This window comes from Microcebus murinus, chromosome 9 (assembly GCF_040939455.1).
Source record: "Microcebus murinus isolate Inina chromosome 9, M.murinus_Inina_mat1.0, whole genome shotgun sequence".
NCBI classification, from domain to species: Eukaryota; Metazoa; Chordata; class Mammalia; order Primates; family Cheirogaleidae; genus Microcebus; species Microcebus murinus.
Genome location: NC_134112.1, coordinates 98,141,882 through 98,168,910, shown reverse-complemented (window position 1 = coordinate 98,168,910; position 27,029 = coordinate 98,141,882). Strand labels below are relative to the sequence as shown.

General features: G+C 62.1%; 1 protein-coding gene across 9 annotated transcripts in view; it reads right to left on the bottom strand.

Moving 5' to 3' along the window:
* Positions 1–27,029, bottom strand: part of AGAP3 (ArfGAP with GTPase domain, ankyrin repeat and PH domain 3) — a 58,231-nt gene that overhangs the window by 6,661 nt on the left and 24,541 nt on the right. For 2 of the 9 annotated variants that reach the window (XM_012786186.3, XM_076006732.1), the window contains exons 2-11: positions 22,356–22,414; positions 22,049–22,136; positions 21,786–21,871; positions 21,461–21,602; positions 20,906–21,040; positions 20,621–20,748; positions 18,633–18,791; positions 14,913–15,005; positions 9,926–10,030; positions 3,267–3,435 (exon numbers count right to left, since the gene is read on the bottom strand). In XM_012786186.3, the coding sequence (XP_012641640.1) occupies positions 3,267–3,435; positions 9,926–10,030; positions 14,913–15,005; positions 18,633–18,791; positions 20,621–20,748; positions 20,906–21,040; positions 21,461–21,602; positions 21,786–21,871; positions 22,049–22,136; positions 22,356–22,414 (1,164 nt within the window). Of the gene's footprint in view, positions 1–3,266; positions 3,436–9,925; positions 10,031–14,912; positions 15,006–15,161; positions 16,090–18,031; positions 18,247–18,632; positions 18,792–20,620; positions 20,749–20,905; positions 21,041–21,460; positions 21,603–21,785; positions 21,872–22,048; positions 22,137–22,355; positions 22,415–22,528; positions 22,714–23,655; positions 24,686–27,029 lie in introns of those variants that run through there. The other 7 variants (XM_076006734.1, XM_076006733.1, XM_012786183.2 and 4 more) reach the window with 7 other exon arrangements.

The window sequence follows — 27,029 nt, the reverse complement described above, 5'->3', positions numbered from 1 at the left end:
CCCTCCCGGCTCCGGCCCCTGCACCCTGCATTCTCGTCCACATGTGCCATTTGCTTTGCCTCCGCTTTGCTGCCATTCCGACGAGAAATAAGTGTATCAAATTCAAGTAATTATGTCTAATTAGTATTAGTAATTATCCTGTTGGGCTGGAGAAAATTAATCTTTCGTTTCCCATCAGGGAAGAATGGCAGAGCCAAGGGGAACCCGAGGCGCCAGGAGCGCCCGGGCTGGGCAGGCGCGCGGCAGCGCAGGGAGGAGGACGGCGCCCGCAGGCCCTCCCGGCTCGCTCCCCAGGCTGAGGCCCTCCCGGAGAGACCCGGGAACAGCACGGGGCCTCAAGGCCTGGGACACTGAGAGGGCCTGAGCTGGGGCCCCGAGAGCCTGAAGCTTCCTTCCCCGTCTTTAGTCCACCCAAGACGGAGGGCGGTGACTGAGGCCAGAAGGCGATGGCCCTGGGCGTCTAGGAACAGGCGGGCCACGCACAGTGGCCTCGCACGTTACCCCGAGGACCCAGCCGGGTGCAGGAGGACAGCAGGAAAGCGGGGCCGGGCGGGGCGCTGGCCAGAGCCGGAGAAAGCAGCAGAGGAGAAGCCAGGGAGAGGGCGAGAGCGAGGCCTCACGCCAGCCCTGTGCTGCAGGGGGTTGAGTTTCCGGAAGCCTACGGATAGGAAGCCCTGAGCTGAAGCAGCTAGAAGGCAGAGGAACAGGCCAGACGTACGCTCTGGGGACAGTATGATGCTCAAAGGCAGAGAGCAAGTTTTGTGTTTCTCTTGTATTTGTCATAACACCCAAAGCAGGACCAGACACATAGTAAGTGCTTAGTAACATACGTGTGGCACCAAGACGACAGGCCAGCCTGTCCCCTAAGGTAACACGCCGACGCTGCCTCCTCCGAGTCCCACCACCTCTCCTTCTGCTCTAACAGGTCCCCACGCCCCCACTCAGGAAGCCCTGTCGGGGAGACTCGGTCCCCAGTTTCTCAGACACCTGGCCTCTCCCCGCTCCTCCTGCCTGCATTCTCCCCCGGTTCCAAATCACAGGCCCCTCACCCCAAGCCCCAGCCCAAGACATCACTGGCCCAACTTCCTCCCTGAGCCCCCAACCCAAAACCCTGAGGGAGGGAAAGTGCTTTCCCTTTTCTTTGTTAATTCTCCCCTCATTACGCCTGCAATCCCACAATCAGTGTGCACTGTAATTGTCGAATTTGATGCTAATGATTAATGAATTAAACATGGAGCCATCAATTAGTCCTCGGAGGATAATTCTGCATAAAGCAGCGGATAATGTAATTACAGTAACAAAGATAATGAGATGTTAACATCGCCCGGTGAGCGAGAGACATGTGTGAGTGTGCGCGGGTCGGCGCGGCAGCGGGCCGAGGCCCGGGCAGGCGCCGTGCGCTCCCGTGTGCGGGCGCTGTAATTACGGCAGCGAGCGCGCTGCGGCCGCCCAGGGGAGGGATGTCAGGGACGGGGATGGGACAGGGTCTGCACGGTGCCCTCCCTCTCTGGGGAAACAGCCCAGCTCTCCTCTTGCTCCCTGCCTTCACGGAAAGGCTCCTTCCTAGACCGGTACCTCTCCTCCTCCTCGGTGTGACGGGAGAAGCCCGCGCCGCCCGGACGGGCCCACTGGGCTCTGCAGGAAGCGCTGGGAGGCCCTGGAGACCCGCCAGAGGGTCCAGCAGTGCTCACCGGTCTCTGGGCTGAGCAGAGAACTGCACGTGACCTACCACTTCTGCCACGGAGCCCGGCCCTGCCCCTCAGTGCACCCACAGCAGGCCGGGCCCCCCGCTGGCACACCACCGTGATGGTGGCTGGCTGGCTTTGTCCTCCTTGGCTTCCTTCCTTCCTTCCATCCACTACATCTCTCCCTGCACACGCCACAGCTCTGAGCTCAAGGTGGCTGAGACTAGGAGACAATGGAGCTCTTCACGCCGGACACACTAGGCTGGACCTCGCTCCCCCACTTACGGGGGGAGTAACGGACAAGTTCTCCAGCCTCTCCGAGCCTCTGTGTCCTCATTAGAATGGGGACGGTGATCTTGACTCCCCAGAGCTGCCGTGGGGCTGGGCCTGAGGCAGAGACACCACTGCACCTGGGACGTCTCAGACGGTGATGTCAGATCCCTCCCGGCCTCTACCCGCACCTCCAGCCTGGTCAGCGGTGGCCCCGTCGGCACGAGCCCAACACACCCGAGGTGCCTCTCAGCTAAACAAGGACCGTGCCAGAGAGCTGGCGTCTCGCCCGCCTTCCCTCTTACCCGCACTTCCCAGTGCAGGTCCCACCAGCGTCTTCAGCGGGGCAGTTCTTGACTGTCCCGTCCGTCCCAGTGTTCCCAGCCCCCGCCCACTAACTGCTGTAGCGCCCTCCTGTCACTGTGACAAGCAGAAATGCCGGAACCCCAGGCCCTCCACAGCAGGGCACACCCAGCAGAAGCCCCACGCTGCGGAGCTGACTCCTGGGGCTGTCTCTAGGCCCAGAGAAATGCTGTCCCGTGACCTAGGACAGCATCAGGGACACTGACGGCCTGGAGGGAGACAGGAGTCCAGGGACTCTAGGTGCCCAAGCGTGAAAGGGCTGCCCAGGGCCCAGGGCAGGAGAAGCCGGGGCAGAGGAAGGAGCCTGCCCTACGAAGGCAGTCCCTGGGGACAGGGCCTTTCACCCGAGCCTGCGCAGTCCCACAGGAAGGGAAAGACATGGCCAGAGACAGGCCGCTCTGCCCTGTTCCCCGCCTCATGGTCAGTCCCTAGCTTCATTCTTGATACTGGACACATGGCAGTGTCCCCAGCCCCCCCCAGCTCTTTGCTAAACTCAGTCCTTCTGAGCAGACACCCTACCTCTCACTGCAGACCTGAAGATGTTTGCCTGGCCGGCCCCCAGACAGCTCTGTCCCCTCCTGCCTGCCTCCCTGCGGCCAGCGTGGCTGAAGATGCTGGCCATGTGCCAAGAGGCCCCGCCCACCCACCGCCTGCCTTGGATCCAGCGCAGAGAAGGCCTAGGACCACTGACACAAGGCTACCTGGCCCCGCCTCATGTCCAGATCAACCGCTGGTCTAGACAGTTCCCGCTACCTCAACTCACTCCACTAGAGCCGCATGCTGGCACAGGCACTGGGCTGAGAGGACCCCCAAAGCGTGACACTGGCTTGTCGGCACGTGTGGAGCCCTGTGCCCAGGCTGAGAAGAAGCCGAGCCCAGAACACCCACCTGCCTGCCTAGGCCCCGCCGCAGCCGCCCCCTACACCCCCACCGCGGCAGCCACCTCACCTGTGCCCCCACCCAGCTGCGTGTTACTCCGCTCCACGGCCAGCCCGTTGGCGCGGGGGCTGGTGCCCGGGGCTGTGGCAGGCGTGGCACGGGGCAGGCGCTTCCCGGGCACTTTCACCGTTGTCCGCAGCAGATCGATCTCCTTGCCGTGGATGTTCTGCATGTAATCCTAAAGGCCATATGGGGAAGAAGAGTCGTTAGGACAGGTCACTCTTCAGTGGCCCCTCGTCTCCGGCACCGGCCCTCTCAACGTCCGGGTCTCTCCTGGCTGCGCTACCTGGGTTCAGGAAGGGGAGGGAAATCACGTATCTTAAAAAGCAGGACTCTGCAGCCTGCAGAACATTCCCAAGACCGGATTGCACCTCGCTCTCCACGGTGCCCAAGGACAGCTCGTGGGGACTTAGCCAGGAGGGAGACAGGGTCCGGGCAGGTCTGAGCATCTGGAGCCAGGTTCTGAGGCTCAGGCCCTTACAAAAGACAGCTTAGGGGGCAGCAGGCAGCACAAGGCAGCCGAGTGCTGGACTGAGCTGGGATTTTTTTTTTTTTTTTTGAGACAGAGTCTCGCTTTGTTGCCCAGGCTAGAGTGAGTGCCATGGCATCAGCCTAGCTCACAGCAACCTCAAACTCCTGGGCTCAAGCAATCCTCCTGCCTCAGCCTCCCGAGTAGCTGGGACTACAGGCATGCGCCACCATGCCCGGCTAATTTTTTCTATATATATTAGTTGGCCAATTAATTTTTCTATTTATAGTAGAGACAGGGTCTCGCTCTTGCTCAGGTTGGTTTCGAACTCCTGAACTCAAACGATCCGCCCGGCTCGGCCTCCCAGAGAGCTAGGATTACAGGCATGAGCCACCGCGCCCGGCCTGAGCTGGGATTTAAGGAGAGCCCCTGTGGCTGAGGAGAGGAGCTGACACAGTCTAGACACGGGTGACACCGAGGACTTCCGCCTGTTCCAGAATCCCCCACCCCCATCTGGGCATTAAAAACCTTTTGAAGCCTAGAAGAGTCCCAGCTCTTACAACAGCGCCTGATAATAAATATCTGCTGAACAGTTTAAAGTGAAGCCTTTGGTTCTTTTTGCTGGACTTTGGAATACAGCAACAGGTGCATGGTTTAAGATACCACAGGTTCTCTGGCAGTAACCCTTGTCATCACCGTACCATCTGCCCAGCCGTGTGCCAGGTATTTACTGCACTATAGCAGTGTATTTTACACATACATGTTTCACATACTATCTCACATAGTCTTCACAACGACCTGGGGAAGGTACTACTATGCCTATTTTGTAGATGAAGAAAGTGAGGTTTAGCAGCCGGGTGCAGAGGCTCGGGCCTATAATCCTAGCACTGCTTTAAGGCCAGAAGTTTGAGTCTGCAGTGAACTATAATCGTGCCATTGCACTCTAGCCCAGGCAACACATTTCAGACCCCGTAAAAAAAAAACAAAAAAAAAGGAAGGAAGGAAGGGAAGAAGGAAACCAACTGACGCTTAGCAAGGCTAATCCACCCAAAAACACAACTAGAAGGCAGCAGAGCAAGACTCAAGCCCGGGTCTTTAGGTTCCGGAGGCCGTGCGCCATGCTCACACTCCCTGAGCCCGTCCTCGGCCCCAGAACTCACCACCCCCTGAGCGCCCCGCAGAGTGGGAGCCACTGTGTGCTGGACTCCCCTCCCCACCATGTGGGTTTCGGCCTGGGAGCACCATGGCCGAGTGGCAGGGAGGGTGGGGGGTGCTGTCCTGAGCTTTCTGCTTCAAGCTCGGTGCCTGGCCTTGTGCCCGGGTGGTACCTGGTCCGAGACCCCCTTTCCAGACCCGCTGACTTGTTCCCACGTCCCCATCCCCATCCCGCTCCTCAGGGGCTCCCAGCTAGCATCCATGACAACCAGCAGAAGTCCCTGCCCCGGGACGACACGCCTTCCTGAGAGGAGAATCTGGGTGGTGTCGTCTGATACAACTGTTGACTGAGTTACATCGATCAGAGGTAGCATCGGCTCCTCGTTCCCCATCATGAACATCGCTGGGACGTTTTGCGTCCCAAGAGTTTCCGAGGGAGGAGCGTCTGAGAGGCGGTGGTCTCCCGGCAGTGGGGGGACAGCCCTCTCACCCTTACCCACTCCGGGCATCGGACTGAATTCCACCCAGGCTTCTTACCCTTCTAGCTTCAGGGAAAAGGGACAACGTCCTCTGTGTAAAAGAATGCACAGGGAGTGCTGCCTCTTGGGAGGCCGTGAAGGCAGCAGGTCTAACGAGGGCTCGCTGTGGGGGCCGCAAGGAGGACATCGAGTAGACAAGAGGCACCAAGAGAACACGCGGAGGTGCTACCAGCCAGAGAGGAAGAACAGGAAAGAGAGGGGCCCCGAACACCAGCCTCCTGCCCGCACACCTGGGGGTGAGCTGGACGCCACCCACAGAGGTGTCCTTAGGGGAGAGTGGAAAGACCTGCTGCTGCACGCGGCCTCCCTGCCCAGGCCCCGCCCCGTGAGGTCTGGCTGAGCTCTGTCACCTCCACTCTCAAGGAGGCTGTGACATCCTCCCAGGAAGACAGCCCTTCAGAAGGGGGCAAGGGGGGGGGCTGCCCAACCAGAGAAGAGGGGCTGCCCCCAGAAGAAGGGGCCCCACGCCCTGCACTGCAGCTCTCTATAGCCCTGGGCTGCACCTGTGCCCTCCTGCCACTCCTGACCCTCTGCAAGGATGGTGCCAGGCTCCTGGCCCCACGCACACCTGTGCCGAGGTCTTGCTCTCTGCCCCAGAACCACACGACATAACTGAGAACACAAGCGGCCTCCTGCCCAAGACAGGACCCCTCCAACAGCCTCTTAGTCCACACTCTGCTGATCAGTGACAGGGCTGTCCCCAGCCCTGGGCCTCTCCAAGGTGGCTGGAAAGAAAACAGACTCCGGAGCCCCTTTCCTGCTCTATCCGTTCTCCGCCCACCAGTCCCCGCTGCCCTCTGGTCTTGTTTCAGCCCCCTGTCTGCTTCCAAGTCTCGCCCGTCTCCCCACCTCCATCCCCTGGACTGGCTTCTGCACGTTCCCATCCCTGGTCCCCCTCGTCCCCGTCCCTAGCCCCTGCACACAATCACATCTTAGATCGGCTGCTCCAGACAACTGTCAACAGCTGGCTGGGCCAAAGGCACAGCTGTGGTCCCTCTCCCGAGGCGGGGCTCGGGCTGCTCTAGTTCACAAGGAGGGCACAGCAGCTGCGACAGTTCTCAGGCCCCGCCACCGCCCTGGGATGCCCAGGCCGGGATGTGGCAGAAGCTGACCCTACGCCAACAACAAGAGCTGCACAGAGGGACTCTGCTCGGGGCCGAGGAGCCAGACGCCGGCTTGTGGGAAAAGGCCGCCCCACACCACCAGCCGGCCCGTCCCCAGGCAGCCCAGTGCCCAGAGCGCTGGACTCCACGTGCCTGGAGCCCCGTGCCCGGCAGGCTCCGGGGCCCAGAGCTGGGGACGGAGCCGGGCCTGGAGGACAGCCGAGGGAAGCTGAAGGCGGCAGGGACAGGAAGCCCCGGCAGAGCAGGAGCGTTTCCCTCCGTCAGCAGAACGGGGAGCGCGGTGGTGGCAGTGGCAGCGGCTGCTCAGGAGAGCGGTCACCGCGGCTGCCTTTATTACCCACCATCAAACAGCAATTTCTTCCCCAGCCTCCTCGCTAATTACCCCGCCAGCGTTCTCATCTCGTTTTATTACTGGAATTAACAACGAGTTCAGAGCGTGGAAAGCTATTAAGATGTGTGATTAAGCCACATTCAATTAGTTTCTACAAACAATTTAATTGATGTTGCAGATAGAATTAACAGAAGGTGATTGTGTGAATGGCTCCGTTGGCTGCAAAATGGGGGAGGCTGTGGCGGGCTCTCTTGGGCCAGGCACGAGTCGGGCGCGAAGCTCAGGCTTGCCCACCAACGTGTCCTCTGTGGCCAGGCCCGGCCCCGCCGCCGGCTGCCCTCGGGTCTCCGGTGAGGCTCATCTCTGGGAGCAAAGCCAGACCAGGCCCACCGTTCTACGTCAGCCTCTGGGGGCGCCCAGGCCCTGTCCTCCACACCCTGCCGGGATCTGCTACTCGAGCGAGCCTCGAAGGGAAGCGGCTGCTCGTGGGTAGGGAGGCCGCCTGGTCACCGCTGGCAACTAAAGAGCTTGCTCTCAGGCTGGAAAAAGGCGGCAAAGGGAGTCAGGCGTTGGGGCTCACGCCTGTGATCCTAGCACTTTGGGAGGCTGAGGCAGGAGGATCACTTGAGCCCAGGAGTTCGAGGTTGCAGTGAGCTCTGATGACACCACTGCTCTCCAGCCTGGGCAACAGAGAAAAAAAAAAAAGGCAGCAAAGGGGACACAGAGATGCTTTGGCTGCCACCACACAGTTCAACCTGGATCCCTGTCTTCTTGCCGAGAAGATAAGTGCCTGCAGGGCAAGGCTGGCACCGTCTGCCGGTTCCTCCTGCGTCCAGCGTGGAGGATGGACGTGCGTTTTGACCGCAGAGCCCATGGGCAACCAACGGAGAGCAACTGCTGACAGACAGTAACCCGCGCTATCAGGAGCCACTCCCTCGACCCTGCTCGTGACATCCTGTGGCCAGGGGAGCCTGGCAGGGGCAGGACCCAGCCTCCACCTGTGGGAACTCACCCTGCAAGGATGCAAGGACAGGCCTGGCAGCCCCTGGCATCCGTCCCAGGCCCCCGAAGCACACTTGGCTGCACTCGGTGCAACAAGTGCGGCACTGGAGGGGATGCGGGGGGGGGGGGGGCTCAGACGCCCAGCCTGGCCCCGGGCCGCAAGCCCAACGCTCCCCACCCTCCCTGCAGGACAGCACTTGTTCCCCGCTGTTGACACCTCAGTGACTTTCCCAGCTGGCCCCAAAGGGAGGTGCTTTGGGCAAGTGCACAAAAATCGGGTAATACTGACAGTCAAAGTCACGGGTCCAAGTCTCGGCTCAGCCACCAACTGGGTGACTTTGACAAGCCCCCAACCCACCGAGCCTCTGCGTCCCCGCTGGCTGCGCACAGACATGGCACTCCCTCAAGCTCTTGGCTTTCTCTCCTGCACCGAGACCAAAACCCAACCCCACCCTGGCCACAGCCAACCCTTTCTTCCACGTCCCAAGACCCCTCTGCCATCCCTCTTCTTCAGCCAGGGCTTCCTTCACTGTCTGGGGCACGGGGACAAGCAGGGGACAGACCGTGCACCAAGACAGGTTCACATACAGCAGAAAGGAAGCGGTAAGGATGCAAACAGGGAAGGGCAAGGGCACCCCGCACAGGTGGGAACCTAGGACATCTCCAACAGGCCCGTTCTCGGCTCTGCAACCCACGCGGACCTGCCTGGCGCGCCGTGGCGAGCAGCATGGGCTGGGAGCAGGAGGTGCCGGAGCCTTGTACCCAGAGAGTGCCCTTTGGCCCCTCCTAAGATGCTGTCTCTGTGCTCAGCACTCTTCCCAGTAGGCCTTGCTACACCCTCATCATGTCATAAGCACCGAGTGGTGGGACAAGGTCTGTGCGTGGGGGTGGGGTTGGGGCGAGGGAGGGCTGAGGAGCCCACGGTACTAGTTGGATGTGGTCCCTCCTCTAGGCCCCCAGGACCATGGCCAACTGGTATGCTGGCACCAGGTCCTACCCTGTGGAGTAAGGGACATTAGGAGGGAATCCCCTCTAACTGACGTCGTCCCCTGAGCAAAAGGGAAGGGCCAGTGCTCACGGAATCAGAGGAGAAACCCAGGAGGGCCAGGCCAGGGTGTGGCCCAAATGGAGACAGACCCCCAAGGCCAGCTGTTCCACGCCAGGGCCGTCTGGGCCGTGCTCCCAGGACCGGCTTATGGCAGGAGACGTGGACCCCAGCACCTCTCGGGTCAGGCCTCCCTGACATCTCGTGCAGATTCAAAGGCAAGCTAGGAACCCCTCCGAGGCAGGCCCAGGGCCTCTGGGCCAGGGGATGGGGCTGGCCCACGTGCTGTGCTCGAGGGGCTTCACAGGAGAACTCATTAGCCCCACAGTGGGGTGGTGACAGAGATGGATTCTGGTAACAGCTGTGTGCTGGAGCCACGCAGCGAGGGGAGGAGGAGGAAGGAAGGGTGGGGGTAGCTGCCACGGGGGCCACCCGACAATCACTGCAACACCCTCTCCCCACTAGGACACAGGCCACACCCTCCAGACCCCTCTACCCACAGACAAGGCCACCCCACGCTCCTTCTCCCAGGAGGATCTGTCCAAGGCCCCAGGCTGTTCTCAACAGCCCAGGCTTAACCGTAGTCTTGTCCTCCACTGTCCCGGGCCCAGGAGCCTGCTGCTCCCCTACTGACATGGCCCAGCTAAAGACAGCTGTTTGGCAACACTGGCACCCCCGACCTTAAACCACTGCAATGTGGGGTGTAGAGTCTGGCTGCCCAGAGGGAAAGGGCGGGGCCGGCTGGCCATGCCAGGGTGACCATCCTTGGTGATCAACTTCCTCCAGAGGCTCAGCTACACGTGGGACCTTGGCGTAAGCACTCAGCATGGCCTGGGCTTGTACACCTCCTATGCCACCAAAGCTAGGTCCTCTCTCAAGGGAAAATCCCCCTGATCACTAAGGTCTGCTTTCCACCAGTCCTGGAGCTGCGCCCCCATCCCCATCCCATTATTCTCCCTCTAGCCCCGCCCGCCCCCAGGGCTCAGGCTCCTCCGGGACTCACGTGCAGGCTGGGGTGGTAGGTGAGCAGCCCGTTGTCACAGAGGGTCACGTACTTCTTCTTCCACTCCTTGTTCAGGGACTTGCCGCTCCGCTTCAGCAGGATGCCCTGAGAACAGAGGTCCACTCAGAGACCAGAGCCACCCCATGTGTCACAGGGCACGGGAAGGCCATGGTGTCATTAACAAACAACCTCCTCCATGGCCTTCGAGGGCCTGTAGCTGAACTCAGGAGAGCCGGTGACACAAATCCTTCCAGAGAACCGGCTGTCCCTGACCACCCAGCAGGAAGCAGCCTGGGCCACCGTCCCGTCCCGGCGGGTGGGCGTCTGCTCTCCCCAGCTCGTGGAGCTGGTCAGGGATTTGGCTGGGGGCCAGCAGTGGTGCTCCCCCCTCCCAGGAGCCTCCAACGGATGGGGGTGAACAACAGCAAGAGATCTGGGTAGTAGGGTCCTGGCCTTTCTCTCCCTGTGGCCACTCCAGAAAAACCCTTTAACTGTCCCAAGAATGCCCCCAGAGGTAGGCAGCGGGAAGACCCAGCCTTCTATCTCAGCAAGAGAACTCCCCGTGGGAACCAGCGAAACACTAAATGTGGACGTCAGATGGGTGTAAGCACAGACGAAAGCTCCACAGGAGCAAGAGTTTTTGTGTGTTTTGTTCCCTGATAAACTCTCAGCACCTGGGGCAATGCCTGGGCCACGGCAGATATTAGTAAACATCTGCTGGAAGACGTGGGGAAAGGCCCCCAAGACTGTGACTGCCACGATGATAAAGCAGGAGATGGACCCCACTAGGAAGACGAAATGAGACTGTGGCCTTCGCTCCTTTCCTGGCAGAAACCTGCCCCTGTAACGCGAACCCCTGCAAGAAGCCCTCACCCGTCTCTGGCTCTCCCCGGAACAAGGACTAGCACGAGAGCGTGGCCGGGAATGGGGGCAGAGGTCAGCAAGGATCCAAGCTGGGATGGCCACTGGGACCAGCATGACCACCTGCAGGCCCATCCTCCAAAACCCCAAAGCCTAGGAGGGTTGAGAAGAGGCAGTGCTCCCTGGAGATTTCAAGACAAAAATCCCACATGAGAAAGAGGGACAGGGATCCACAAACTTGTGGCTAAGTGGGGAGGGCACAGCCTGGGTCCCACCCCAATGGGAGTTCAAAGGATGAGCTCTGCCCACAGGTAGGAGGCAGAGCCCAGAGAGAAAAGAGGCCCCACGCGGGATGGCTTCTCCTTTGGGAATGGAGGCCCCTGCCCAAAGACGGCTGGGAAAGAGTAAGAGGTCCAGGGGCAAGAAGACAGGCAGGCCCTGTGTTCAGCTGATGGTCCTGAGGCCCAGGGCTGGGGTGAGTGCTGGGCTGAGCTGCACCTCCCCTCTCTGTTCTTCCTAACGGAAGGCCGCCCTCGCCAGGCCAGAGCAGGACCAGGGTGACCGAGGGTTCGGGCTGACCTCTCCCTCCCCAGCAGGGACTCATTTCCAGCGGCCACGCAGCTCTGATGCCAGTCTCCCACCTTTCAACAGGTGTCTCACAACCTCACTGCCCCCTCCCCTCCTCCCTCTGTCCCTGTTCTCCTCCTGCCACCCCCAAGACAAATCCCACCGCAGGAGGAGTGGTCACACGAGGGGAGTTTCTGTACAAGGCCACGAGGACACATCCAGCTACCTGGTTCCCCTCAGCCTCAAAGGGCCTTCTGAAGACACCTGGAGTTAACGGGACCTTCACTAGCCAACGAGGTGGGCTGGAACACCCCAAAAGGCAACCAGGCCCTCCCTGCCTCATGGTCTGCGAAGGAGCCCACAGTCCTCTGGGGCTTTGGTGACCTGCCCCTGGGTGTGGCATCCCTGTCACCCTGGCCGAGGGCAAGGTGCAGCTGAGAGCTCAGCAAATAGTCCAGCTGCTCCTTCCCCCCGGCCCATAGCCAGGGCTCCTGGACAAGCACCCCGAGGACAGTGGCCATCAGGCTCTGGAGACACCCCCAGGAGTCACGCTTTCAGGACGCAGACCAGAGGAAGACCGACCATGGGTAAGAGGATGGCAAGGGCAGAGGCCCGGGGTGGATGTCCTGACTGAACTCCCAAGCGTGTGCCCCGGGCAAAGCCCCACAGCTGTTCTTGGCAGAGTCACCAGGCAGCCATCTTGGGCGGAGAGCCCGCCAGGCTCAGACTCCCTCCCTTCCCTCAGCTTGGCCCTCCCCCTCCCCAGCCTCCCACGGGACATTCCGCAGGGCACTCTAGTAGGCCTCCCAGCCCTGGGTCAGGCCTCAGGCCGCAGCTCGGGCCCTTCCCTCCTAGCCCAGCCCTCGAATTCTGCCCCAGGGAGCCAGCGCCAGGACACCAAGCCAACCCTTTACTGCTCTGGGCCTCCCTCTCCTCAGACAAACAGGAGAGCAGACGTGGGGGCTCAACACCTTTCCGACTCAGACTCATCTAGGTCCTCCCTCCTCCCTGAGAAGGTACCAGAAGTCGGGATGCTGGGAGGGAGGCCCTTTCCCACCCAGAGCTCTGCCCTTCTTTCTCCCGGCCTGCGACCTGCAGTAATGAGGCCGCCGGCCGCGGGGAGGCGTGGGCAGCCCGGGGCTGGCGGGAGGCTCGCCCGCCGCCCACTCCCGTTGGCCAGAAACCGGTTGGCAGACCCGGCTCGGGCCAGCGCATGGCCCTGCCTACCCGCGCCTCTCCCATTCCCTCTCCGAGCGCGTTCCAAGAGGGAGAGGAGCGGCAGGGGTTCCTGCTCCCCTCCCTGGCCGGCCGGCTGCGCACGGCGGAGCAGGAAGCAATCTGGGGCGGAATGGGAGCGGTGCGGAGGCGACAGCCCCCAGAGGACCCGTTCCCGCCGCCGCCTCCCTCCCAGCTCCGCCAGCCGACTTAATTGCGGAGTCCGGATTGATTGGGAATGCAAATGGCAACTGAAATGCAATCTCCACTCCCAGCAGGAGCTGGGGGGGAGGGGAAGGAGCAGAACCGGGAGAGCAAACGAATGGGACAGGAGGGCGGGAGAGGGGAGGGGCCCGAAGATCTGGGGGGGGGGCGGGACCCCAAACAGAGGGGAGGTCTGGGAGGGGCAGCTCCAGGAATGGCAATGGGGTCGGAGGGGAATGAAGGCTGCCCGCTCATGGTCTGGTCGTTACAGACTGGGAAGGGGTATGCACACCCCAAAGGTTGCCACCAAGATCCTGGGAGCACAGGCCTCTGCCGGCAGCAGGCAGCAGGCTCAGGGCCACATCAGGCAGGGGACCTTCCTACTAAGAGCACCCTAGATTAAGGGGCTGTAGCACCCAAAGGACCTACTGACTCCCAGGCTGGACCAGAACCCCAGTGCAAGTGCACAGGGCTTCCTGCCCCACACTACATCTTCCACTTCACTCAGGGGATTCAGAGAACAAATAAGTCGGCCCCCATCCGTACAACCCCAGACAGGAAAGGGAGCACACGGGGGCCTAAAGAAGGTGTTCCTGTTCACACATCCACTCAGAAAGCCCACGCCCTCCAAGTCCTCCCTCGCATCTCCCCGCCTCCGAGCAGGGGGCTGCAGCCCCTGTGCCCAAAACACAGAGTCACCACCTACCACGAGGCCCCTACAAAGGGAGTGCCGGGAAGTCCACTGAGCAACAGGTTAGTATGGGGACCGACTCTGCACACAGCCGCCACACACACACAGACACGCTCGCTCGGGAGGAGGGGCAGGCCTCGGCTGCTGCCACCCTGTGCTCTCAGCGGTTTCAGGCGCCCTCCCAGTCGGCTAACCCAACTGCAGTGAGCTCTGCCAGACACAGACGCAGCGACCGTTTCAAGGGAAGGCTAAGTAGAAAAGGCAGGGCGGACATCTCCACGGGGTGCACCCTGCCCTGCCCCTGGGGCCCTCACATACTTCCTGAGACTCTTCATTCTTAATGGACCTTCTTCCCTGGGGTCAGAAACCCCAAACCCTGCCAGGTGCCATGGCTCGGGTGTGCCTGTGACCCGCTACTCAAGAGGCCGAGGTGGGAGGATCACTTGAGGCCAGGAGTCTGACGCCACTGTCTCAAACTGTTCAGACCCTCTCTCTTTAAATAAAGAAAGAAAAAAAAAAAAAAGAAAAGAAAAGAAATCCCCCACTTTAACACATGAATCCTGGTCACACCGACTGGTGCCATCCCTCCCAATAACAGCTCACAATGCCCATGGGTCCTGAAAGGCCCAGCCCAGGAGGGCAAACCTGACCACTACCATGCCAAGCCAAGCCCTGGCGCTCTGGCCACAGTCTTCTGTGAGGTCAAAACCTGGCAGCATGGGCCCTCCAACCACCAGAGCCCACTGTCCCCTCCACCCTGTCCTCATGGGCACCTTAGTCCCTCAGGCTCTTGCCCACGCACCAAAGAGGCACCCCCATTCTACTCCTGTGCACTCCAGCAGCCCTGCCCCCCCCACCATGAGCAAGGACACGCCCCATCGCTGTCTTTTCCAGCACAGGGGCCCCCAGTAGGAGGTCTGGGAGAAGCCAAGCTTCCAGGGGCACACAGCACCCCCAGGCAGTGACTCAGAAGGGAAGTGGGGAAGAGATTAGGAGGTGGCATCTCTACTAAGTTTTTTCTTTAACAACGAACAGAGATTCATATCGATAAACTATGCCAATAAGCCTGGGGCAGGAGTAGCCCTCAGTATCCCCTTAAACGCTCACTGCTCAGGATGCTCATCTGCGAATTCAGTCCGCCCTCTCCAGGTTCAACTCCAGAACCAGCAGGTCCGGGAAAGCGACTGATGACCACAGGTGGCTCTCTGCTGCCCCCAGGTGGTGATGAGCAGGTACAGGCAGACTGTGTGCCCGGAAGCCGGTGGCCCAGGCAAGGGGCTCAGCCTCAGGTTTCTTACCAGAAGCACCTGTCCCTTGTTAAGGACTGGCTTGGCAGGGAGGCACTGGCCTCGTACCCTGACACACAGGACCTGAGAAGAAGCACACTCTTGCCTTTCCCAGGCCTCCTCCTGAGCTGCCCTTGGACCACAGGGGAAGGAAAGTGCTGACCTGTTTGATGGGGATGGCCCGGCCGCTCCCGATGCTGTCCGCCTTGCACTCAGCAGCCTTCTTCTCCCGGTCCAGGTCCGCGCCCTTTCGAGACTGGAAGAGAAAAGAACAGGCGCGTTAAAGAGGCCCAGGGTCTTCCGGACAGCACTGCCCACCTGGACTCCCCAGCCCTCCCTCTCTCCTCCCTCCTGGGCAGCTCTAGCAGTGGACGGGGCCGGGGCGGCGGGACGGGAAGGAACTGAGACCACGAGTATTCCAATGGGTTTATTCTTACACACGGCACCATACAGAGCAGCACAGGTCACTGAGCTGGGCCCGCCCCTTACAAAAGAGCAAGGACACGAAATACCAAGGGTGCGAGGAGCACGCAGCCCAGGGGGCTGGGGCATAAGAGAAGGGACGGGAGAGGAGAGGTGGACGGTGGGGCTGAGGGCTGGCCGGGAGCACAGGGCACGACAACCGGGGAGAGCAAAGTCCAGAAGTGAGCGGGCAGGTGGCCCGTCTGCGGCACAGACACCACACGGCACGTGGCACCGAGCATGTCGGCGTGGCCCGAGGGGCACAGTGGATGGAGAGAGAGAGGAGAGAGGCCAGAAGAGGCCCTGCGCCCTGCCAAGCTCCTGGGGCACAGTCCACCCGAATGCGGATCCTAGGAAATAGGGGGAGGCCAAAAAGAGGGGGCAAGGCAAGCGCGGTGGCGGCGGCAGCTTCCGGAGCAGGAGCAGGAACGGCAGAAGTCCATGCAGGAAGGAGCAGAGGAGGGAGGGGCAGGAAAGCTCCCCCCAGGAGCAGCTGGGCTGGGCGGGCTTGGGCTCCCCAGCCCCTGTGGGCCTCGTCGCGCTGCCAGCGCTGGGCGTGGGGCCGAGCTCCCTTCTTCTCCATGCAGCGAGCCTGGCGCAGCGTCCAGCCGGGCCTGGTCCCCGGCAGCCCCCAGCACGGGCTCCAGCGCTCCTAGCCTTCCCTGGGGGTGGGGTTAGTTACAAAGGTTCCCGTGGGTCTCTGGAGCGGGGAGCTCGGCGGCCGCTTCTCATCTGAGAGCAGTCCCAGGGCCCGGCCCGCCTCCGGCCCCGCACAGGGGAATGTCCAGAGGTGCTGTGTGTCACCACCTGGTCTTCTAATTTGGAAGGAGTTGGAAAGGCCTTTTTGTTGATGAAAAGTTGGAAACAGTGGCACATATCTGCAAATATCGAAAGAATAAAGATTTTGGCAAGTTATACTCAAGCCCCGCACAAGTCGGTCAGCACTGGTGAGGGCAGAGACCCAGGCACCTGGGGAGCGGCGGCAGCGGGATGAAGAGGAGGAGGAGGACAAGGAGGACGAGGAGAATGATGATGATGAGGAGGAGGAGGAGGAGGCGGCGGCGGCAGGCGGCTGCACCTGCTGGGCAGACACAGGCTGAGCGGTCCATCTCAGTAGGGGACGGTCACCACTCGGCAGCCCAAGCCCCACCCTCCTGTTCTCCCAGGCTGTCAGGAGCCAAGGGCACAGCAAGGGGACAAAGGGCCGAAACTGCAGTGTGGGAGGAAGCACAGCCAGAGGGAGCAGAGGGAGCAGGGAGAACGGGGCAAAGAGCCGCCGGAGAGTGAATCACTGCTGGGCAGCTCCGCAGGCAGCAGCTGCCCCCTGGTCCCCTCCTGGGCGCACGGCCCAGACCGCCACAGCCCTCTGCCCTTTCGGCCCAGGGAGGAGGAAGGTGGATGTGACCGCTGCCACCGGGTCCCCACGCAGAAGAGCTGGTTGGGGAGAGTGGGGTGCAGCCCACCCCAGCCAGGCTGCCAGCCAAGAGGGCCCCAACCACCAGAGGACCCCAGGGGGCCCAGAGGGGCACCTCCCCCCCGCAGACGGGAACAGGGGCAAGAGTGGCAACAAAATGAGTACATGAAGTGACGGAGGAGACCAGGGACATCACAACCACGTCCAGTGGAGGGTCACCAGCCACAGAGCAGGCAGGACACGAGGGCTCCCCCTCAAGCAAGTGACTGCTGGGGAAGACGATGAGGGAGAAGAGGGGTGGCCCCGACAGCAACGATGAAGGGAGGTCCCAAGATACACCCATAGAGACGGACATGCCTGAGGCCGCCTTGGGGACGATGGTGCAAGTGAGATCACCACGGAAACAATGGAAAGGAAAAAATAAGGTGCCACTGTGAAGATGGAGAGAATGGAAGGGCCCGCGGGCAAGGCCGTGCCGTGAGCTCGCAGAGCAAGGATGACGGAGCAGCGCAGTCGGGCAGGCAGCGAGAGCACAGGGTGACAGGGCACAGGCGCCGCGGCAAAGGTGCCATGGAGCTGGGTGCGGGCAGGGCAGAGGGAGGCAGGGTGCCCTAGGGGTGCTGCAGAGCTAGCCAGCAGGGCGAGGGGAGGTTAAGAATGGAACTGAGGCAGCGAATGACTGAGGCACGATGTCAGGGAGCAGGGTGCCAGGGCACTGCAGTGGTCACCGTGAGCACAGGCACCCAAAGGCTCCACTGTGGCAGTGGCGGCAGCAGCATGGGCACAAGCAGGTGGCCACCGAGGCTCTGTGTCTCAAGGGGTGTGAACAGAAACAAGAAGCTGTGAGCCTGGGCACGGTCGGCACTGGCCAGGTGCAGTGTGCAGCGGTGGCCGTCAGCAGGAGCTGGTCAGCATGATGGCTGAGGGCGCATGGCAGGGCCGGGGGGGGGGGGGGCACAGGCAGGCAGCCAGGCGGGAGCAGCGTGCCGGGCAGGGCAGAGGCGAGAATGAATGCGCCGAGCCTGGGAGCACTGGCTCCGTCTGGGCAGGGTCCTGAGAGTCTGGCCTGGCCGGCTGAACTCAGGCCCGGGCTGAGAGCCAAGCTCTGCTCTCAGAAAGAGGCCCATGGCGTGACGCAAAGGGCGGGCGCCCTCGTGACAATCCACACAGGCGGCTCACCCACCTTCATCTGGCCCAAGACGCCTGGAACAGTCCAGCCCAAGCCCGGCTGGAGCGTCAGAGTTTGGGTGGGCGCCGCGTGGCGGAACGGGGAGTGGAGAGACAGCAGGAGCGGGGCCTACAGCTGAGGGCCTAGCCCTCGCCGGGAGGGCGCCCCAGACCCCAGCGTGGGGCATGGGGTTTGTGGAAAGGGGCGAGTGAGTAGCTCACAAGGAGACAGGACAAACCTGAGAGGGAGGAACGAGGCAGCGTGGTGAAGCCCAGGAAAAGATGGCTAAGCCTTTGTTAAACCAATCACAGCGGTGGGTGGAAAGCATGAATTTTCCCCTCGGCAGTGGGGTAACGGAAAAAGAGCCGGAAGGCAGACTGGGAGGCCTGGGCTCTGATTCTAGCTCGGCCAGCTAACCCTCTGTGTCGCCTTGGGCAAACAGCCCTCCGGCCGCCGGTGCATTAGCTGTTGAATCAAAGGGGTTCGGGGCGTTAGGCCAGGTGAGTCCAGAGATCCCGCCAAACTGACACACCCTGGGGGCCTAGGAGAGAGGGAGGCGGCAGTGGGGTCAGTGTGTGCGGCAGAGGGCGGGGAGGCCCGTGGGGGACGTGAGGACGGCGGCCACAGGAAGCCGCTCGTGGGCACAGAGGACCAGGCTGGAAGACTCTGAAGGCGCCAGTAAGGAGCCTCTGGAAGCCGCAAGTGTCTGTGTGTCAGAGAGGCTGCAGGTGGCATCTTCCTGACCGGGGCTGCCCACGCCCCTCCTGGCTGGGAGCGCGGCGCTCTGCCCTGCCGGTTCCATGAAGGCAGCTGGGCGGGGAGCAGGGCGGGTCACGTACCGTGAAGATGTTGGAGCGCCGCTTGGACTGCTTGCGGATGGGTGTGGGGGTGGAGGAGGCGGCGATGGTCTCGATGCGCAGCTCCCGCTGGCTGATGCTGGGGGTGGAGGGGACTGAGGACGAGTAGTCGCTGAAGGCGCTGCTGCCGCCATTCGTGGCCTAAGGACAAAGAGGGCTGCTGAGGGCGGCTCTCGGGGGATGCGGGCAGGCGCCAGGGCAGTAGGTCATGGGGACTGGGCCAGGAGAGGAGCTGCTAGCTCCTACAGGCGGTACTGGGGGAGAGGAGCACGGCCTGGGGGCCAGCAGGTGCAGCCGTCACCATGCTGGGGCTGCCCCGCCAGGGCAGTGAACCTTTGTCCTGGGGCCCCAGCGGGGTTGCTTCTATGCCAACCAGGGAGCTAACTCAGAGGCCCAGCTAGCGGGCGGACATCAGTGACAATGCCTGCAAGTGAACAAACTGCCAAGTCCTGCCTTGCAAGGGGCGTGGAAGGAGAGAGACGGCAGGTTGGCCCGGATGAGCGCCCAGAGTCAGCGGCGTGTGTGCAGCACTAGGAGGTGGGCACTGGGGTCGGGTGGGGCTCAGAGTGCTGGGGGGGCTGAGATGTGCTTCCCGCATGTGTGTGACGGGGAACGGGATCCTGGGACAGCCGAGGCAGAGCAGAACAGAGCTAAGACCGCCAGTCAGAGTAGGTTGCAGATGAGGAGTAAAGGGAAAGGAAGAGAAAGACAAGAGAGATCACAGAGTGGAGACAGAAAGAGCACGGCAGTGTCTGCTCGGGGAACACGCACAGGAAAACCAGGAGGCCTCACCCTCGACTGCCCTTGCTAGAGCGCGTGGCCTGCCTGGTTGCCTCCCCTGAACCCTGGCCTGTACGGAAGGAGCACAGCGCCCAGACCACTGCCCCTCACGACCTACCCCCACGAGGCAGGGCCGTTGCAGAGCTGAGCCACACCAGCCCTGAGCTCTGTCGGCGCAGGGCGTGGCTGCTCAAAGACAGTGAAGGAAGACCTGTCATTGCTCCTCCTTTACCCACGTGGGATGCTGCCACCTTCTCATAAGCCCTAAAGGGAGGGGTCTCTGAAAAGCAACAAGGCTGTCGTTGGAAAGCTGGCCGTGGCCAGGCAGGACTTGTAAAGATGATGGCCATTGGCAGAAGCAAGGCACAGTGGCCGCTGGCTCGACCACTCCATCTGTGGATGGCCCAGGGCAGAGTAGGGAATGTGGCTACTCAACCAAGCGCTGGTACATATGCCAGGGGCCAAAACGAACCTGGCGGTAGGCCCGGGTGTGCACAGGTGTCCCAGTGGTATTATGGGAGGAGCATTGGCAGGACCTGGCTCAGAAGCCGCCACTACCCCCCAGCCCCACCAGCCCACCACATGGCACCCAGAGCCATTCATTCCCTTGGGACAAGAGCTGCCCTTCTAAAAGACACACTCCCAGAGCACTGAGGGCAACCCCCTGTGCTTGGTGGGCACACGGCTGTCAGCTGCTGCTTCCACTCCCATGGAGGACAGAGCTGCAGGCCACAGGCAAGTGGAGAAGGCACTCGCCACGACAGCGGAGGGGCTCAGGCCTGCACCTGCTTCCCAGTCTCGCCCGGGGCCAGCGCGGAGCAGGTCTAAAGGAACTCTCTCTCCTCCCTGTGCCCGCTGAGTGTGGTTTCAATGGGAAGCTGTCTGAGATAACTCTGACAGCGTCAACAGCAGCAAATGTTTGTGTCATCTCAGCTGAAGTGGTCGGGGGTGAGAGCAGCGGGGAGCAGGAAAGCGCGGCGGGACGGGGCAGGCAGCACGGGGCAGTCGAGGCCAAGGCTGGTCATGCAGGCTACGTGGAATTGGAGCCAATGTTTTCAAACCACGTGCAAGGCTGGGAGGTCAGAGGGGAGTGGGCAGGCGTGAGAAGGCAGCCAGCAGAGGTGGTGGACACACGGGTGTGACACAGGCACGGTGAGGATGGTGGGGCGGGGCGGGGCGGCTGACCACACCTGGTTGATGTGCACGGCAGGGATGGAGGCGGCGGACACTGCCGAGTGGCTGGGCGAGTTTGGCAGTGACTTGCAGGGCCCGATGGCCAGCTGCTGCTTCTTCCGCAAGGCCACTACCTTCTGGGCCACTGCAGGGGACAGCAGAGTCAATTATACCCACTGGGGAGAAGGGAAAGGCCCAGCGTGGCGCCTCCCCCCAAACCATACCGCCCTGCCCACCGGGAGTCTTCCTACAGCCCACTCCGGGGCCCTGGCCCGCCAGCGACGCCCGCCCGGCCGAGTTACCGTCCTGGAAGACGCGCTCCACGTTGAGCCCGTAGGTGGCGCAGGTCTCGTAGTAGGTGCAGCGCTTCAGGTCTGTGGAGAGCTTGCGGGCCCTGCTGTCGTCAATGACGCGGGGGTTGGCAGCACTGATGGCGTCTGTCGAGGCAGGAGGGTGGGACTCACTCAGCTTTGGGCGAAGCCGGAGCAGCGGAGGAGGGGCCCTTCGGCCCGAGGGTGGGTGGGTGGGTGGGCGAAGGGCCCGTCAGGGGGACGCAGAGCCCCGAGAACACAGGTTGGGCTTCATTCCAACCCTGACATGCTTCAGTGAGTGCAGAGGAGCAACACTTAATCTCTGAGTCTCTGTTTATTCAACTCAAAAAGCACGGACGCAGCAGTCACACGAACTGCAAGACTCAGCTGGGGAAGGGCGAGAGAGAGGCCTCCAGTGGTCGGCAGCTCAGGAAGGGCTAAGATCTCGCCAGCACCGGGCAGAGAGTGGAGGCTGGGGCTTTCTCGCACCTGGCCACCCGCACCGTGCATCCCACCCTCCGCCGCTCCTGCAGGGCCCCGCCTCACCCTGCGTGCCCACTAGCACCATGGGCACCTCGCTGGCGTTGCGGAAGCTGCAGAGCCGCAGGAAGTAGTTGTACACCGTCTGGAAGCTGATTTCATCCTCCAGGCTGAACACAAACACCACTGCATCCACCCAGGCAGCAAACTAGGGAAGACCAAGCAGAATTAGCACCCTCACCTGGGCCCCAGCAAACTCCCACACCAGGCAGGTAGACCCAGGCGGACCCCTCTCCCCAGACTCGCAACCTCGCCCAGTCCGGGTCCGCAAGCTGGAGAAAGTGCCTCCAAGCACGGGGGTGGGCTCCAGGCCCTGGGGCAGGAGCATCACCTGGAGCTCAGGGGGGCCTCCTTCATCTCGGATCAGCAGCAGGTAGCTCTGGCCATCCACCACAATCTCCTTCTTAAACCGCCCCCCTAGGACAGAGTGCACGGTCAGCACCAAGATGAGGAGAACGAGCCCAAGGAGGCCGAGCAGAGAAGAAATCCACCAGGAGGGCTGGGAAGGACGGGGGCTGGAGACCCCCACCCTGACCCTGTGGAGGGGCAGGAGAAGGCCGGCCTCCATGCCCCGGCTGGACCTGTGACGCTCACCTTCGGGGGACTCCTCCTGGACATAGGTCCCTGTCAGATAGCGGTGCACCAAGGCTGACTTCCCACTAGACAGGTTCCCCACTATGCCCTGCAGGAGAGGGGGGTGACAGGCGGTCAGCGGGCACGAAGGAGAAGACTGGGCAGGGAAGGCAAAGAAGAGGCAGGAAGGAGAAAGGCCAAGGCTGAAGGGGTAGGAGAGAGGAAGCAGGAGGGACACATGCTGAGGAGCAGAGGAGGGCACGGCAGAGGCGAGGCCCAGGCCTGGCTGCCTACCTCGCCCACCCTTGCCCCCATGGGCCTCACTCACCACTTTAAGCTCCGGCACGGAGCGGCTCAGCGTCCACTCTTGGCTGTTCACAAACGAGTCTGTGGAAGACAGAGCCGCCCCATCAGTGCCAAGGTGGCACATACACCTGTCCCCACCACCAACGCCAGTGTCACCTAGGATGCCCTTCCTAGGCCAAGGCCAGAGGACAGCACCTTCCTCAAGGAGACCCCAACCCTCCACCCCTAGTTCCAGCTAGGAAGCAGTGGGGAGGTTCTTTCTGAGCGGAACAGAGCAAGGACAGTCTTCGGGACAGGACTCTGAGGGCTGTGGGCTCAATCCACCTGCATCCCTCCTCCTCCTCCTGCCCCAGCAGGTAAGCAGGCCACACCCAGCCTGGGGCCCTTGGGGCCCAGGTTAGAGGCCACTCCAGCAGGTCTGAGACCTGCCTCAAGGGCTGGGCACCCAGCAAGGGGTGGGCCAGATTCCTGCAAGTAGGAACAGCTCACCCTTGGCAGGGTGGGGCCACCCACCACATTCCTGAGCCAGGGTGAAGAGGGTGGAGCCTCACCTGGCCCTGTTCTGTGAGGGGCAGGTCAGACGGGGAGCCACCTACCCCGCCCTGCCCTGCCCTCCTCCGTAGGCTCCTCCTCAGTGGGAGGCTGCCACCTCTGTCTCCCAGAGATCCGCCTCCCGGTGCCCTTCCCTCCAGTCCATTCTCAGCACCTGGCAGTGTCCCTTGAAAGGGAAGCCTCAGGCTAGCCAGGCCCACCCATAGCCAGCCTTCATCCTCCAGGCCTCCACACACACCCTTAGGCCAGCTCTGGGTGGCCCGGCCCGGGCCTGCCTCTCTGGCTGGGCAGCACTGGCTTCCCCCGCTGGCTCCCAGAGGCACTAGCCCAAGGTTGTCTCAAAGGCCAGGTCCACAAGCAGTTCCCAAACTCATCCGCAGATGCAGCTAGAGGCAAGAGCTCGACTCCGGCCTGGGAACTAGGCAACGTTCTAGGCTTGCTAGAACCATCTGATGCCGGTAAGTCCCTTCCTTTCCTGGGCCAAACTCTGCATCCACCAAACAGGAGGGCCAGATCCGAACTCAGGCCCTTCCTATTCCACGATGTTATGGTAACGCTGTCGCCTGCACTGCCTTGCAAACCTCTGGACACTGCAAACGACCCAGACACTGGGGGCTGATGGCACGTGAGCCAGTCCCAGCTAGTCCCTGGCGGGCACAGCACATGTACCTCTGGCAGCTAGGTTCCCTACCGATTCTCACACGAGTTCTCGTTTCCCGCTAGACTCCGACCAGAGAGGCCACCCAGGCGCACGCTGCCATCCCCCTTACCGCTCCTCGCGCCCAGGAGCCCGGGGGCCGCGGCTGCCCGGCGGCTCCACAGCGGCGGGGCCGGCGCGGGCTCCCTCCGGCGGAAGCGGCTGGTGAGCAGCCTCCAGAGGCCGGCGGCGCGGGGGCGGCCCGGCTCCGGTGTGGCGCGCGGGGCCTCGGCGCTCAGCAGGTCGCGGCGGCTGGGGAAGGCGCCTAGGGAGCTGGTGTCGCCGTCGCTACGGGTGCGCGCGCGGGGCGGCCGCGCCAGCAGCCCCGACTCGGAGCGCCGGATCTCCTGGCCGCGGCGCAGGCGGAAGCTGAAGCTCTTCTTGAGCGCAGACAGGCCGCGCCGGGGACCCTCGGCACTGCGCCCGCCGCCGCCGCCGCGGAACACCTGCCAGCGCTGGCTGCTCCACAGCGACGCGCCCCGCAGGAAGCCCGCGCTGCCCGCACGGCCCAGCCCCGCGCCCGCGCCCGGCGCCTCGGCCGCCGCCAGCTCCAGGCGGTTCACCTCCAGGAACGTCATGCTGGTGGGCCGTGGCCGCGGCGCCGGCTCGCCCCGGGTGCGGTTGCGCCGGGCCGGCGCAGGGCTGGGCGCGGGGCTGGGCGCCGGGCTGGGCGCGGGCGAGCAGGGCGGCCCCGACGGCGCTGGGCCCCGGCGTCCGAGGCGCGGGCGCAGCAGGCCGAGCAGCAGGCCGCGGGCGCCGGCGGGCGGCTGCCCCGGACCACCCGAGCATACGCTCCTCGGCCGCGCCGGCTGCTCGCGCGCGGCGCACAGGGCGGCCTGCAGGGCGGCGGCAGCGCGGCCAGACGGGGCGCCGTGCAGGTCCAGCGAGTCGCAGACACTGAGGGCGCGGCGGCAGGCGGCGGGCCGCTCCCCGCTGCTGCTGTCCCCCGGCGGCCAGCCCCGCTCCATGCTCAGGGCCGGCGGGCGAGGGCCAGGCCCATGGTGAGAGGCGCGGGGCTGGGCCCGGGCCGGGGCCGCCGCCGGGGCGCACGGACCTCCGGCCTCCAGGCACCTGGTGTGGGCCGACTGACTGAGTCCCTCAACTCCTCCACCTCGCAGCCGGCAAGCCCAGACCTGGAGAGGCCCGGAGCCAGCCCAGCCAGGAGAGGCGGCAAGTCTGGCCTGGAACACCCGGGAACGCAGGGGAGCCGGCCTGCTGGGGCAGCCCCCGGGAGCCCTCAGAAAACAGGAAATTCCAGCCCAGGGCTCCTCCTAGGATTGGCCAGGTAGGCGAGGAGCTGTCATTAAGAACAGGCCAGATAAATAACAGTCCCAGAGTGTGCCACACACTGGGCCCCCTTTTGCAGAAAGTTGGGCCATTTTCTCTTTCTCCAAAGGAAGAAGGGCCAACATGAGGGCCGGAATTATTAAAAGCCTAAATTAGGAGTCAGGAAGCAAGTCTTATGCCTTCTCTGGGCCCCAGTCTCATCTGTAAAATGGGGGGGGGGCTTGAATGAGACGTTCTGAGTCGAGATTCTCCAGATGCTAAGTTGGCTTCTGTTGATGACTGGAGCTGTCTGCTCTGGCTATCACAAAACCCAGAAGATACTCTTCACTCTGGACTGGGTTAAGTGTCCTGCCTAAGGGCAACAGAAAAGTCAAAAGATAACCTCTAGCCTGGACCATAGTTTTGGGCAAGTGACTCATTTCTGAGGCACTGAAGTCTGGTCCCCAGCTACTTGCTGGGGCTCACTTCTCCGGACTATGGCCCAAGAGCGGTTGACTGGGGTACTGGCTAGAGACTGACACTTTTCTGTAAACAAAAACTTGTCTCTCCCAGCTCTGCTGCCCTTTCGATTTCTGTGTGGGCTGCACCACATACCCAGTAAGTCCAGGGCTCACCCCAGAATGGGGCAAGGCATTCCGGCTGGGATTTACACTGCATTGTATGCATCAGGCCTCTCGAGGGGCTCTGAAGATGCGCCAGTTTACCACACTCCACAAAGTGCTACATCCCCAGAGCTGCCCCAGGACCTCAAGCAGACCAGGAGCAAGCAGTTTAGGTAGTGGCAAAGGACCAGGGGCTCGTGTTTCCTTTAAAGAGATAACACTCCCAGGTTTCCTTTAAAGAGATGACATTCCCTGGTTGCCTCCACTCCCGGGCTGTGGCAGCCTTAGAATTCCATGGTCCTGGTTAGAGCCAAGTGGGAGATAAAAGTGGCGCATTCCTGTGGGGCTGGGGGAATGCCTCAAGAAGGCAGGGCCTCTCCTTCCTGGGTGCTCCCTGCAGAAAGCAGCTCGGGAACTCCCAAGCCCCGGGCTGGATCTCTCAGGCCTGGACAGGCCCTGGGGTGATTCCGTATTTTCGTGGGACTAGTTATTAACAGCCGTGAAGGTGGCTTCCTCTCCAGGATGCATATCCCCCACAACAGATAATAGATGGTTGGGCAGAAGAGCCTTTCCCAGGATCCTCAGGCAAGTGTGGAGACCAACACAGAACCCAGGAATCCTGACTCACGTTTCCCAGTGTCAGTCTGCCAGCCTCACTGAGCTATAGGCCTTTCTGCCTTGATCTCCCGATCTGCATCTGTCTGTCTTCTCTCACACGCATAGGCGTGGTCCTTCCTCAGTAGAATAAGGCCATTCACAGACCCTCCTCCCAAGCCAATGAAACTGCAAGCACAGAACAGCAGCTATGGGTGCTGCTCTCTGGATACTGCGGGGGGCACAGGGGACAAGGTGCCCAACAGGGGATGGGACGCTCCAGAACCCAGCGGCTCTCAGTGGGAGAACAGCGGGACAGGAGAGAAGCGGGAAGGCCCCAGCTCGCTCCACACACACAGGTCTCAGGGAAGGCAGGCAGCAGTGCCCAGTCCCCAAAGGAACATCTTATGTTCTCAGAGGACACAAAGGCTCCCAGGTCCCACATGCACCTGCAGAATCAGCCCAGGTACAAAGGTCAGCCTGGGTCAATTCCCACACCTAGAACAGGTTCCTCTTCCTCACCTGGCTGCCTCCTCCTTCCTACCCTTGTCCCCAGAAACCTTTCCTGACCCAGAGAAACTACACAGAGATGGGCACGTACCCCCACATAAACATCTCAGGACATCAAGCCAGTCAGAGACCCCAGAAAGGAGAAGAGCCGCAGATACACGCCTCTTTTCCTCATGGGGTCAGTGATGAGGTCTCTGTTCGATAAGACTTTGCTCCAAAGATATGCGGCAAAGACAAGTGTCCTCAACGCAGCCATTGCCTACTGGGCCTGAAGGAAATCAACAGCCTGAAAAAGTTCCAGGCTGCAGCACAAAGGAGTTCCATAAAACTAGCCCTCACCTCAGCTCTCTGCTCCTTAAGGCCATCAAAGGCTCCAGAATGAATCTGCCTCTTAGGGGCTGGGCGGCTCCATGGAAGCGTCCAGGGGACTAAAGATGAAACCCGGGACGATGCC